At 39.2% G+C, this 15,177-nt stretch overlaps 1 protein-coding gene across 7 annotated transcripts in view; it reads right to left on the reverse strand.

The window, feature by feature from the left end:
• SORCS1 (sortilin related VPS10 domain containing receptor 1) overlaps nucleotides 1-15,177 on the reverse strand; it is a 546,182-nt gene that overhangs the window by 102,305 nt on the left and 428,700 nt on the right. For all 7 annotated transcript variants that reach the window (XM_053909904.1, XM_053909903.1, XM_053909906.1 and 4 more), the window contains exon 18: nucleotides 12,945-13,116. In XM_053909904.1, the coding sequence (XP_053765879.1) occupies nucleotides 12,945-13,116 (172 nt within the window). The remainder of the gene's footprint in view (nucleotides 1-12,944; nucleotides 13,117-15,177) is intronic.

Raw genomic sequence — 15,177 nt, forward strand, 5'->3', positions numbered from 1 at the left:
TAGGTTCTTGAGAGATCTAAGTGACTTTATCGAGGTCTACGGAGTACTGTATGAAGAAGAAGTGCCCTACAGAGTCATCTTGGGAGTTGGAAGACTCTGGTTATATGCCCTTTGAAATGCAATTTACGTTTGAACCTCAATTTCTTTACTTATAAAAATAGGCATAATGACCATGAGCCAAATCATCAAATTTAGGGTAGGTGACCTGCTATTTTTCATAATTGTATTATTCTTGTTATGGGCATTAGTGAAGATCCACTCATATTCCAACACCCCTTCAGGCTGCTAAAATGATCTCAGCTCTTAGGCGAAGATGCATAGTTCATTCAAGTGCTACTGGTCACAAGGTGGAGACTGTCCACGGACACAAATGGTGGATCACACTAGGGGCGCCTGGGTGGCTCAGCCGGTTGAGCGTCCGACTTCGGCTCAGGTCATGATCTCACAGTTTGTGGGTTCGGGCCACACACAGGGGTCTGTGCTGAGAGCTCAGAGCCTGGAGCCTGCTTCCGATTCTGTCTCCCTCTCTCTCTGTCCCTCCCCCACACGTGCTCTGTCTCTCCATGCCTCTTATAAATAAAGAACACTAATAGAAAAAATTAAAATTAAAAAAAAATGGTGGATTACACTAAGGAAGGAGCTGATAAGACAAAGTCACGGAATAATAAATGACAAAGTGCAAAGCCAGAAACCTGAGGAAGCTGCACACTTGGGCAAACCTTGCATGGTTGGGTGAAGTTCTCCTTCAGGGGTAGTGGCCAGCCGTGTGAATGAAATGGGGCACTGGTGTTGTAGGGCCTAAAGCAGACAGGCTGAGAGACTGAAACTCTCGGTAATGAGCCAGGTGTCACTCTTTGCTTGTCAAGGCAAAGTGCTTTGCAAACACTGATTCCCTGAAACCCTACAGAATAGCAACACCCCAATGTATGTGGACCAGTATTGAGGGAAGGAAAAGTGGAGCCTTAGAAAGAGCTGCTAAAAGGGGCACCTGGGTGGCTCAGTCGGTTAAGCATCCGACTTCGGCTCCGGTCATGGTTTGCGGGTTTGATTCCCGCGTCGGGCTCTGTGCTGATGGCCCAGAGCCTGGAGCCTGCTTCAGACTGTGTGTGTGTGTGTGTGTCTCTCTCTCTGCCCCTCCCCCAATCACGCGCTCTCTCTCTCTCTCTCTCTCTCTCTCTCACTCACTCAAAAATAAACATTAAAAAAAAGAGCTGGTAACCAAGCCAACCTGAACTTCAGATGCTAGGCCTCTGGCTAGAGACAACCTATATCGCCCGCCTCATTTCCCTCTTTCTTTTTTAACTTGAAGCAGCAAGGGAGAAGAAATCAAGTGGCTCAGTTACCTTGCTAGAGTCAAAGAGAATAAAGCTGAATAGAGTATGGGATAATACATGAGAAAGCCTCTTAAGTCCCCACGGCTCATTGAAATCAGCTCCTGTTCCTTTGTGTGAAAGGAGAAAACAGCCGAGGCTTCTGAGTCCGCCCCGGGCTGGCTTAGACACTGATACCTGTCTAGACTGAACACTGCCTACTAACTCTTTGTGCCACTTCTAAAGGCCCCAATTTTCCCCCAGATGAAAAAGTAGGTCAAATTCCTTTATGACTTCAACAAATGAGGTTCTCACAGAAAATTTTATCAAGAGTCATGTTCTCTATCATCCGACGGCTGGGAGCATCCTGCAATATTTATGAAGTGTTATTACACTGTGGTTACTTTTATGCTGCCATAAGTCTTTCAATGTATGTGAAATTACAGATCATTGAAATCCATTTAATGAGGACACAGCCTTCATGTTTTGAAGTTAGGTCTCACCGAAGAAGTTATAATCATGAATTTTCCTTATTAAGTTCCAGTCTTTGTATGTAAATTGAAGTATTAAGACAATGAGATACAGATCAAAGTTTTAATTTTAGTCCCTTGCCTCAGATTTAATTTAAAAGTCTTAAATTATGCAGCGAATTGCATCTCCTTATTCTTACAGCTGTTTAAAACAGATTTAATTATCTTCTGTAACAGACAGACACCATTTCTGCCTACAGTCTTCTCCAATGAATGCCTTCCAAATGGGTTTTGTTGAGTTCTTAAGACTGATTAGGCTCTCTGCCATCCATCCTATGCCTTCAGGTTCTTGCATTGGATTTCTCCAGGAAGCCGAGTTATCGCACTGAGAAGTCTATAGGCTCATTAGGTGCTCATTAGTGGTCCAGAGAACATCCATCTTAAACAAGTCTCCAGACAGAGGGATGCCACCTGTCATTGGATACCTGGATCTCAGGGCAAAACACCTTTGATAGGCTCCCTTAAATTCTGGTGTGGTTGGAAAATGTTTGGCTAGTCAGATATAACTTTATGGACAGTTTCTCTCCCCTTTTGGTTGGTCTCTGGATTAACTATTCTTTGTCCCCAAGGAAACAGTGATGCATAAATGCAGAGTGTATATGTATATGTGTTCTTTAAAATTTGTTTTTAACATTTATTCATTTTTGAGAGTGAGAGAGACAGAGCATGAGCGGGCGAGAGGCAGAGGGAGTGGGAGACACAGAATCCGAAGCAGGCTCCAGGCTCCGAGCTGTCAGCAAGGAGCCTGACGCGCGTCTCGAACTCACAGACCGCGAGATCATGACCTGAGCTGAAGTTGGACGCTCACACGACAGAGCCACCCAGGCGCCCCTGTGTGTTCTTGTGTTAGCCACAATGAGGGAGTCTGCAGTGGAAGAAATATTGTCTCCTTTGGCTTGTTGCTTCTGGTGAAGGATCCTTCATTAGAGTACTTTGGGAGAGAACATGAAAACGGCAGTGACGGAGTTCCTGACAGTAGGGGCTTTTCCTCAACTTTAACAGACTTACGTGGTTCTCTGAGTAACAGGTGGGGGAGCCAAGCTTTGGGAGTTTGAACCAGCTGTGTTACACAGCCCTTTCTGTCACCTAGATGTGGAGGGTGGCCTCACATGCTATTTGAAGGACACCTTCCATTTCTTGCACATGTCAAGTCTGCACAATTTTTACTCTGACACATACTACTGTGTGTGGAGCTACAAGCCAGCATCAGTGTACCTAGCCTTTGAGAATCTTCTGTCAATAAGAAGTTCTCTTCTTCGCTCTGATGTTAGCAAGGTCTTCATTGATATTCTTATGTTAGAATTAGGACAAGCATTAGTACAGAACAAAGGAAGGGATTTAGATTTCAGATGAAGAGTTAAACATGTTTTGGATGAGATGGAAAATTTAAGAGTCTTTTCCTTTTAAGTTTGGGCTTCATCTCTATACTCCTTGGGGAAGCCTATCCAAATCCACATACGCTGACTGAGTTCTATCCATGTGTTAGGCGCAGTGAGAAGAGATGTTGGGGCTACAACAAAGCATGGCATGATTCACACCTTAACGGCATTTATTGTGTGCTGGGCGGGCTGCCAAGAATATTATCACAATATAATGCAGTAAACTAAATTGTATGTTTGTTTTGAATGAATATAAAATGTTTACCATTTTATATTTCATGTGGTTAGATTGTTATTTGAAACTTGATACGGCAGAGACCCTTGTTCACCAAAAACACGGATCTCTACAAAATGAAATAGGTCTACTCATAAATGAAAAGTACATGCTGTAAACTTGGAACTTAGTAAAATATGTGTTGGAGAACCAATAAATACACACGATAACTATTTGGTGGCACAGTTGATTCCTCAGGCCATTCAAACTTTACTTGATATGTACAGGAGGTGGAGCCTACACGGAGGGGCTTGTATGTAAATAACTGGGGGCAAAGAACGGGGCATGATATCCGTCCCTAGCCCTACCCAATCCGATAGACAGAAGACAAGCCTATAGGAGAAGACGGAATTATGAGTAAGCCAGGAGACACATAGGCCTAATCCGTGGTGTCCAAATGACAAAATAGTATACCACACTGGAGAGTCTCATGCCTATTTCTGCATTAATCACACTGTAGTGTAATTATCAGAATGTAGTGGGGACTTCTTGGCCCCTTTGGTACCTTGAGGACTTGTTACTTTAGAAGCATCAGAAGCTTGGCAGTAATGTCCCTACTGTTGTGAAAAATTGGCACTAGGTATGGTGGCAAGAGCCTAATACTGTATTTAAAGCGAATTTAGGAGTGTCAAATTCAAATGAGAAGCGGATTCAGAGACTTTGAGGGGGATAATACAGACCGCGTGTGGTGCCAGTGGCATATGTCAGGGGTTTTGTTTGTTTCTGTTTTGGATTTGATTAAATAATTCTTCTAATCTAATTCATACCCAAGACTCTGGAGAAGTTGGGCATATATGGAGGACAAACTCTCTGAGTCCTGCATTCATGTCCTATATTTCCAATATTCTTTAGAATGGATAAAACAATACCAGATACATAGAAGCCATTCAATACAGATAGAATTTTACAAAGAGAAGGAAACCTAGAAAGGATTTGGGATCTCTGGTTGCTAAAATGGTCTTCAACAAATTGATCGCAAGCCATAATACTCTCAGAAAATCCAGGAGGAAAATTTTGCTTTATATATGACCAGTGTGTAAGAATATAGCAGCAGCCATAAGCCAGACTGGCTAGGGCATAGAAAATTTTGCCTATTTTTTCTACTTCTTGGTCTTTGTTACCATGTGTCTCCAGGGAAGTATTTCTAGGGAACATTAGGAACTACATGAGGTCCGTTCCCAGAACTTGGCTCTTTCCACCAGAGAGAAGTAATAAAAAGGCCAGATACCATACAGCCTGGATCTGACTCCTGACTCTATGTGTAAGTAGCTGTGGGATCTCAGGTAAGTTACTTTGCCTTTCTGTGCTTTAACTGTGCTATCTATAAAATGCAATGAGGAGGGTAACACCTACTCCCCTAGGGTTGCTGTGGGATCTAAATGAAATAATACAAGAAAACATTCACAAACTGGACTACACTTAGTGTTCATTAAAGGCTGGATATCCAAATTGTTGTCACTGTGTTACATTTATCAATGCTCCCCAGCTTCTCAGCGATACTCTACTTTCCTTTACTTTGTATGCCTGATCATGTGCATCACCCAAGCCTATGTATATAACCCAGAGATTAATAGAGAAACCGGGTGTTTCTGTAAGGACAGTTTGTGAACATCAGCACAGAATCCCACAGCTGCATTTGAGGTCCCCAGGGCCTCTTGATGTGGGGACAGTCTTTTTGGCTTGTACTTTGCACTCAGAGACAAGAGCATCAAGGGGCCAGGTCTGACAGCTGAAGATAGCAGATTTCTTTCTCACTGTTGTAGCTTTGCCCACTCAAGTGGAATGAACTAACTTGTTATTTTTTTTTCCCCTTCGTGCGCCCAGAAGGCGTGAATTTACACATCTTAGAACCAGATTCCCCAATCTGTTCTCACATCACTCAGCCAAGTCTGAGATGCCTGATGATCTTTGCTACATAGAAAGCAAAGGTGAATGGATGAGAGCCTGGCCTCTGTCCCTGGAGGGTGTACAAAGGCCAGAGCCAACCAGGCGTGAGTTCTTGTTTCAGATCTTGCGCTATTGTGCTCTTAGAAATGGAACAAAACTCTGAATTCTGAAGCCTGCTTCCGCACAAACATCTCCTGCTTCAAAAGATCATGTCCTTCTAAGTCATCATAACCAGGTTCCTTATATCTCTGGGAAAGATGACTTCATGCTCACTATACAGGGAAGTATAGAATATAGGATTGACCCAGGAAGTACATCCTTTCCTAAATGTCCCCAAAGTTTTCTTTCCGTTTTCTTTTTTTCCCTAAAGACCTAAATACAAAATGTACAGATAAATGCTATTTGAATTTCTCAAATGATTTTTAAGTAAGTTGTTTGTCGAGCATTAAAAGACATAATGAAAAAATAAGTAAATCAAATATACGGCTTGATTTTTTTTTTACAAAATGAATGCATCCATTAATCAATAAAAAAAATTGAAAATTTCCAGTACCCCCAAATCCCACCCCCCACCACCTCCTCTCCAAGGGTAACTATCACTGTCACTTCTGTTACCATAAATTAGCTTTGCCTACTTTTGCAGCTTAATTAAACAGAATCACATGATACATACATATATATATGTATACATATATGTATTTTTTTTCTCAGTCTGATTTCTTTACTGTAATAGTGGATATGAGATTCATCCAAGTTTATGTAGGGAGGAATAGTTTGTTCTTTTTCATTGTTGTACCGCATTCCATTTTATAAGTATAATGTAACTTATTTCTTGATGACACTGTTGATACATGTTTATTTCCAGTTTGACCTCTTATGAGTAAGTCCGCCATGTATATTATTTTCCACATATTCTGGTGCATATTTGTATGCATTCTGATGAGTGTACACTTAGGAGTAGAAATCCTGGGTTATAGTCTGCACATATATTTACAGAACAGTACAGTGATTAGTAGTTAATGTCAAACAGATCTCTAAAACTGTAACAATCCATGCTCCAAGCACTATTGTATGAATGACCAGTTACTCCAATAATAATACTTGGTATTATTAGTCTTTGAAAATGTTAATCTTCTGATAGGTAGATAGTAATATCTTATTTTAGTTTTCAGGTGTATTCCTGATGAGCAGTGATGTTGAGAATTTTTTCATATGCTTATCACCTATTTGGTTGCCCTCTTTGAGAAGTCCATTTAAGTCATTTGTGCATTTTCTAGCTAGTTGCCAGAATTTTTGTAGAGTTGATTGTAGAATTCATTTATAATTTTCTGGGCATGAGTCCTTTATTGAACTTACGTATTGCAAATAACTTCTTACCCTCCAGGGCTTACCTTTTTATTTTCTAAATAATGTATTTTCAAGAAAAGAAATTCCTAATTTTAATATAGTCTAATCAAACCATATTATTCTGTATATTTAGTACGTTTCATTTCCTGTTTTAAAACAATCTCTGCTTAACAATACTCTTCTGCATTTTCTTTAAACACTTTAGTTTTATCTTTCAAAATCAGATGGACAACCCAGTTGGAATTATTTTTGTGTTAAGAGAAATCAAGATTCACGTATTCCCACGTGGACTTTGATGGCACTGCACTGTGTATTGAAAAGATAATTTATCTACTCTACTACAGTGTATCATTTGTCACAAAGAGTATGATGTGTATGTGTATATACACACACACACACACACACACACACACACACATGCATATATATGTATGCGTGTATTTCTCGACTCACTATTCCCTCTCTTGATCAGCTTGGATATATAGGATATATATACACACACACACACACACACATATATATATATATATATATATATATATATATATATATATACACACACATACACATACATATATACACATATATACATATACATATATATGTATATACACACCACATACACACACACATATATATGTATATATGTGTGTATACATATATGTGTGTATATATGTATAAATATATATATATCTTGACACGTTCTTAATTACTATAGCTTTATAATAAATTTTGGTATCTGTAATGTAAACCATCCAGTTCTGTGAGTCATCTTAAAATATCTTTGCTATTCTTGAGCCCTTGCTTTATGTTTCAATTCACAATCATGGTATATTTCACTACACATTTTATGTTTTTAAAAATTTTTTCCAAATGTGTTGTAGTGTTCTGGGTAGATATATTGAAAATAAGGTGTTAGTTTTGTCTGTAGGTACACATTATATTTTAATGTCATTCATTCTTTTATTCATTCATTCATTCATTCATTCATTTAAATTCAAGTTGGTTAACATATAGTGTAGTATTGGTGTCAGGAGTACAATTTAGTGATTCATCACTTACATATAACACCCACTGCTCATCCCAACAAATGCTCTCCTTAATGCCTATTACCCATTTAACCCATCTTCCCACCCAAAACCCCTCCAGCAACCCTTAGTTTGTTCTCTATGTTTAAGAATCTGTTATGGTTTGTCTCCCTGTCTGTTTTTTATCTTATTTTTCCTTCCCTTCCACTATGTTCATGTGTTTTGTTTCTTAAATTTTTATAAAGTATATTATATATAATTATACATATGATTTTTAATTGGTTCAGAGGATTTATATGCCCAATTATCAAGACTTACTCTAAATCTAGAGTACTTAAAATGTGTTTGAATGATCAATTAACACAGGTTTGAAAATCAAAACCAATGGAACACAGTATCTAGAAACAAATCCACAGAGGTACATTTAATTGATTTATGACAAAGGCTCACGGCAATTCAGCATGAGAAGAACTGTCTTTCGGTGGTGCTGGATCAGTGGATATGCAAAGAGAAAAACCTGTAGCTACCTTGGTTTTATTCAAGATGGTATAGACTTAAATGTGGAAACTAAAGAAAAACTGTGGCGTGATTTCACAACCTTGGGTTAGACACAGACTTCTTAAGCAAGCCACAAAAATCACTATTTATTTTACGTAATTAATGATAATATTTGGGTTTATACCTACTATTTCTGTATCTGTTCTATTTGTCTTGACTGTAAGAATGTTTCCTCTCCTCTCTTTCTTTTCTTTTGGATTAATGAGGTGCATTTAATATTATTCCAGTTCCTCTGTCAATAACTTGATAGTTTAATGTCTCTGACTATTCTTTTAGCTGTTTCTCTAGATATTAAAGCACATATTCTGGACTTGCTGGTGTCTAATATAAATTAGTACTTTTACTTCTTTACAGACATTTCATGGAACTGAAAACACTTTAATGCCATTTAATACACACTGAATTATTGTTGTCATGTATTTAAATTCTACATATATTTTAAACCCATAGCTGATCATTATTGGCCTGCAAAGTTATTATTAATTGCAATTTACCCTGTATATGCCTTCTTTCTTTCTCTTCACTCTTTCCATTATTGTACTTTTATCTGGCATCATTTTCTTTTTTTTTTTTATTTTTTTTTTTTAAATTTTTTTTTTTTTAATGTTTATTTATTTTTGAGACAGGGAGAGACAGAGCATGAAAGGGGGAGGGTCAGAGAGAGGGAGACACAGAATTGAAACAGGCTCCGGGCTCTGAGCTGTCAGCACAGGGGCCCGATGCGGGGCTCGAACTCACGGACCGCGAGATCGTGACCCGAGCCGAAGTCGGCGCTCAACCGACTGAGCCACCCAGGCGCCCCTGGCATCATTTTCTTTATGCCTGAAGAATTACCTTTAGTATTTCTTTTTATAGAAATCAGCTTATACAACTCATCTCGGTTTCTGTTCGAGAAATGTCTTTATTTTACCTTCACATTTGTTTTTCCTCCAGAACTTCAAAAATGTCATTCCATTTTCTCCTGGGCTGCTTTAAAAAATTTTCTCTTTGTTTTTAGATTTCAGTAGTTTGAATATGATACCTACATGATTTTTGTTTTCTTTGTATATCTCCTGCTTGGGGTTTGTGGATTTTCTCCCATCTATGTTGATATGCTCACACCTTTTGTCAGTTTCAGAATATTATTAGACATTATCTCTTCAAAAATGATTCTGACTCTATATCTTTCTTCTCTCCTCTGGGTCTCCACTTACATTTATGGTAGTCTTTCATCATTTTCCTTTATTATTCTTTTTTTTTTTAAGTTTACTTATTTTGAATTTTTTTTAAAGTTTATTCATTATTGAGAGACAGAGGGAGACAGAGCATGAGCATGGGAGGGACAGAGAGAGGAGAAGACACAGAATCTCAAGCAGGCTCCAGGCTCTGAGCTGTTAGCACAGAGCCTGTCTCCGGGCTCAAACTCACAAGCCACAAGATCATGACCTGAGCCAAACTCGGATGCCCAACTGACGGAGCCACCCAGGCGCCCCTAAGTTTACTTGTTTTGAGAGAGAGAGAGAGACAAAGAGAGAGTGAGTACGTGTGTGAGCAGAGGAGGGGGATGTGAGAGGGAGAGAGAGTATCCCAAGCAGGCTCTGCACTGTGGGCAAGCCCAACAGCAAGCCCAATGTGGGGCTTTAACTCACCAACCATGAGATCAGAAGCTGAGCCAAAACCAAGAGTCGGAGGCTTAACCAACGGAGCCACCCAGGTGCCCCTTCCCTTCCTATTTTCTCTATTTTCTATCCTTCTTCTCTTATGCCAAATGCTAAAGTTCCAATTGTCCTTTCTCCCAGTTAACTGATCCTCTATCTATATGGGTTCAGTCGGCTGTAAATCCATCTAACTTCTTAATATCAGTTACTACATCTTTATTTCTACAACTTCTATTTGTTGACTGCCTCCTACTGAGTGCTGCTGGTGGGTTACATTTTCTATCTTAACCCATATTCATGAACATATTAAATATATCTCAGACAACTGTTCTTTTTTCTGATGCTTTTTTTCCTCCTCATGGTCCTCTTTCTGGATATATATGTAATATTTTAAATTAAATGTTCAATATTTTATATGAAAAACAAATATGACGGAGTTTTCTAGAAGTCTCAAGAACCCAGTGTTGTATTGCTCACCAGAGCTTCCTTCCCTGATAGTCCCTGAACTCTAATTTTTATTTCCTCAAAACGTAATCCTTCTAAAAACTATGCTTGACTTCTCATCCTTTTTGTGACTGCGTTCTATTTTTTCTGTATCACGTAGATGCTGCCAAACAACTCAGAGAGGGACAAAAATGCACAGAATTGTGCTACTTTTCTATGTTTCTCTTCTCTCTGGGATTTGACCTGAAGTCAACTTTTATCTTCCCAGCCTTGTGAGCCAACTCTTTAGCCAACACTTTCTGTTCGACCTTCTAACTGGGAATCTGAAATCTGACCTCCTCTACATGTGACGTATGAACTGGCAAAGTTCTTGAGAGGAATTCAGCATGAACTGTTGGACTCATGGCAATGAATGTCCTATCTATGAACAAAAGAATTTTGTTTTCCTAAATCCTCTTGACAATTCTGTCACAGTCTTCTTCCCCCTCATCTCTCTCTCTCTCAGAATCTTATTCTGGCTCTCTCTCTCTCTCTCTCTCTCTCTCTCTCTATATATATATATATATATATATATATATATATATAAATTTATTTGCTGTGAGCTAATATGTCATAGCCTCAGGCACTGGTCCCAGTTCTGTGAAATGCAAGCAACTCCAACTGGCCTAAATTGGTCTGCATCTTTCTAGATCCAACTGAAAAATTTGGGAAAACCTTAGTATCTAGGCGACTAGGTATGGTTGAAAGGCACTTATTAAGGAGATACCAGAAAGGAGTATTAGGTTACAAGAACGGTTCTCTAAGTGGTCCTTGGACCAGAAGCCTCAGCACCACCCTGAGCTGGAGTTTCAAACTCATTAATTCACAGTTGTTTTTCCTACAGGAATTAAAATACCAATGATTTTGATCAATCCTGACAAAGCAATCCTAATTGCTTCATCTTTTCCCCTTCAAGTCACACTCCAGAGCCTGTCAGGCTACACTATCCCCCTTGACTTTGCCCTTGTTTTGTTGTTTATTCTTTTTTTTTTTAAGTTTACTTATTTACTTTGAGAGAGAGAGTGTGTGTGTGTGTGTGTGCATGAGCAGGGGAGGGGCAGAGAGAGAGTAAGAGAGAGAGAATCCCAAGCTTGATGTGGGCTTGAACTTAAGAACAGTGACATCATGACCTGAGCTGAAACCAAGAGTCAGATACTTAACCAACTAAGCCACCTAGGTGCCCCTGTTTATCTCAAAGCACAATGCATAACCTATGATCCTGTTATAAATGTATATTCTTAGCCCCTGCACCCCCCCCCCCCCCAACTTAGTCAGAACCTTTGGAGAAATGGCCTGGGAAAACTGTTTTGACATGTTCACCAGGTAATTTTTCTTCATATTACAGATCGAAAGCCACTGAGCTATCAGAAGTTGATGGAAGTCAATGATGATGATCTTAATCCTGGTGTCGTTATTAACTTTTTAAAAAAGTTTATTTATTTCAAGACAGAGAGAGTGCACATGCGCGTGCAGGGGTTGGAGTAGAGAGAGAAAGGGTGAGAGAGAGAGAGAGAGAGAGAGAGAGAGAGAATCCCAAGCAGGCTCTGCACTGTCAGCAGACAGCCCAATGCAGGGCTCAATTTCACGAACCCTGAGATCATGATCTGAGCCAAGATGAAGAGTTGGACGCTTAACCGACTGAGCCACCCAGGCGCCCCTCATTATTAACTTTTTAAATCCCTTTGTGTTCACAAGACCTAGCACAGTGCTTCCCATATTTTAGCACTCAGAAAACACGGCTGGATACAGCACTGCCTGGCTTCATAATTGAGACCATTTAATGAAATTATTTCTCCTTTAGAGAACATCTTCCTCCTTTGCAAGATGATAAAAATGCCTGTGTGTATTTTAAAAAACACAGTATGAGTTTCATTTCATCCAGTCTACATTTTCAGAAATCTCAGGTAACCGTAATTTGTCAAATAGTAATTGATCCTCATAGTGATATTGCAGAGGTGCTACAAAAATACAAACTCTCAATTGCCAAAGACAGTATACTCAATTATATTTAGAGTAGCCTTTGTGTTCCATGTATGGCCAGCAGGCTGCCTTCGGAAAAGAAAAGCCAAGACTTCAGGTTGAGAGAGGAAGACAGCAGTAATACCTTTTAGGCTGAACATGCGTGTGTGCTTAATTATTTTAGGAATACCACTAATGTATTCTGAGGAACCTTTTTGCCGGAAGTGCCAGTAAGGCACAATTAACTCCGAAAAGAATTCCCAAGAAGTGATAGATTAGGTCAGCATGAAGAACAACTTGCACTGAAATGAAAATAATTGAGGAAATGTGTCAGAGAAGGCGAAGTCACAGCAGCAACAACCACAAACCAAAGACCTAAAGGTAGAAAAACATAAACAGTTTCAACGACGTGTAAAAATAAATAAATAAATAAATAAATAAATAAATAAATAAATAAATAAATAAAAACAAACCAAAAACACACCAAGCCTGATTTCCTAGGAAAAAATCACTGGCCCTAGAAGACAAAAGGGATTCGGGCTTCGGTCCTACCTCTTCCAGCTGCACCATGAGAGTAACGTTGTGCCCCTGTTCTGCCGTCAACTTCCCATCAGCAGTGACGATCCGCAGCCCCCGCGGGGCCTTCCCGGGACACTTCTGCGGTTTGGCAGTGTACTGTTCTCTTACCCCATCGGTGCAGTTATTGGAAACCACTTTCCTATACCTAAAACCAGAGAAGCTCACGTTGTAATCCGGCTCATTACCATTCAAATCACTCCCGATTTTTTAAAGCCAGACCTACCACTGTGTAGCCCTGAGGGCTATCAATAACTACACAGCATGGTTCTCTGAGGATTAGAGCTAATTCCTATAAAGCACCCGCCAGAAAGACAAGTCATCAGAGGAACATACTGTACATATTATTAGCACTTTAATATCATTCTTTTATTCTGTCAATGAATCATTTCACTTCAGAGCTACGGGAAGTGCACAGCAAAAGAAGCCACGCTTCTTGCCCTCACCATGTTTATAATCTTGAAGATACATCTGTAAGTAGTCTAGGAGATACTTTAAAGGCTATATGATTGAGGGTTAGAATGAGTAATGCATATTGCAAGGGAATTTGCAATTCAGGCAAAGAATAGATTGTTATGGATTATGTGACTTAACATTAAACCCCACAGAGGATGCTATGGTAATGGTGTAGTACAGAAAGTTGGCTAAATGTGATCGTTTCTACTCGATATTTTATGAAGAGATATACTGGCTAATTATTGAAAACTCATAATAAGGAGACCAGTATGCAGACTGAGTAAATCTTCCCTCTTCTTTCACTTCTTTCTTCTTATTTTAACTTTAATAGAGAGAAAAAAAAAGGATTATTCCACAAATTGGTCCTATGCAGTTTATCAGATTCATAATTAATTAGAATCTGTGCTTTTAGGACAATTCACCTTTAAGACTTTGAGCTTCAGTGTTATCTGTTCATCATCTTTTTGGGTGGGGTCCATAGTAACCACTTTATGAATTCATATAATAGACTTCCCAAGCTCACTTACCTAGAATGAGTGGTGGAGCTCAGAGTGGAAGCAAAGTCTAAGGTCCTTCCACTCTTCTAGACCAGAAGTGGAGACATTTTTAACACAACGAGCTAGATAGGAAATATTCTTGCTTTGCCAGCTATCTGCTGTTTGTCACAAGTACTCAACTCTTTGATTGCAGCATGAAAGTAGACACAGGTAATGCGTAAAAGAATGGAGGCAGCTGGCTTTCAGTAAAACCTTATTTCCCGACGCTGGCAGTATGCCAGCTATGACTCGCAGGCCATCGTTTTCCTACTCCTTCAAATCTAGCCAATGTCCTTTCCTGTGCTTTGAGTCTCAGGACTGACTGCTTAAGATCATGGTTGAGAAAGTCAAATTAAACACTGTCTGGGAAAGTACTCTGAACACCATGGATCACTCTAAGGTCAGTTATTAGTATGTAATTCACCTCACAAGGTAGTTGTACAAATTAAACGGATTGATGTACACAGAGTATTTAAAACCGCCCTGATGATTAGCAAGTGCTTATGAAAGGTTACCAGTTATTTTTACTTAATATTATTATTTCTGTGACCTGTTCATAATCTTCACAGCTTCCAAATGTCCTTAGGATAAGCCATAAATCCTGTCATCTTGTGCATGAAGCCCTCCGCAAGCTCACTTCACTACGTCTCTGAATTCTTTCTCACCAAAAAGCTCCTTCTGCCCTAGCCAAACCTCTATTTTCAATCCTTTCGAGAGTACTTATTTTCTTTTGCTCATTCTGCTTCTCTGTCTTTGTGCATGCTCTCTCAGTTGCCTAAAACTTACACTTTAAGTAACAAATCCTTTCATCTGTCTTTTCCTGACAAGGATAGTAAAATAAGAAGTGAAATAATAAAAAAAAGTTCATATAGAGAGAGTGCTAATTATACTTGTCATTGTGCTAAGTTCTTTACATGACTTTTGCCATTTATCTTAAAAATACCCTGAAATGTTCTGCTTAAGGAAAGTATTATTCTCAATATATAGATGAAGAAGCTAAGATTCATGGAAGTTAACCAGTTTTCTCATGATCACATAGTCAAGACCCCAGAAAATGTGTCTCTAGAACACTTCCTCTCTTTACCACGACTGTACTGACTCTTTAAATAGAAGGAGACTGTCCCTCCTCTGAACTCTTAAAGGAATCCTTATGATTTGCCTGATAGGAACCCATTTATGCCTTGTCTGACTGTCTTCCTCTGTGACTTGAAGTTTAA

Source organism: Panthera pardus, unplaced genomic scaffold (assembly GCF_024362965.1).
Source record: "Panthera pardus isolate Hobbes unplaced genomic scaffold, ASM2436296v1 HiC_scaffold_22, whole genome shotgun sequence".
NCBI lineage: Eukaryota > Metazoa > Chordata > Mammalia > Carnivora > Felidae > Panthera > Panthera pardus.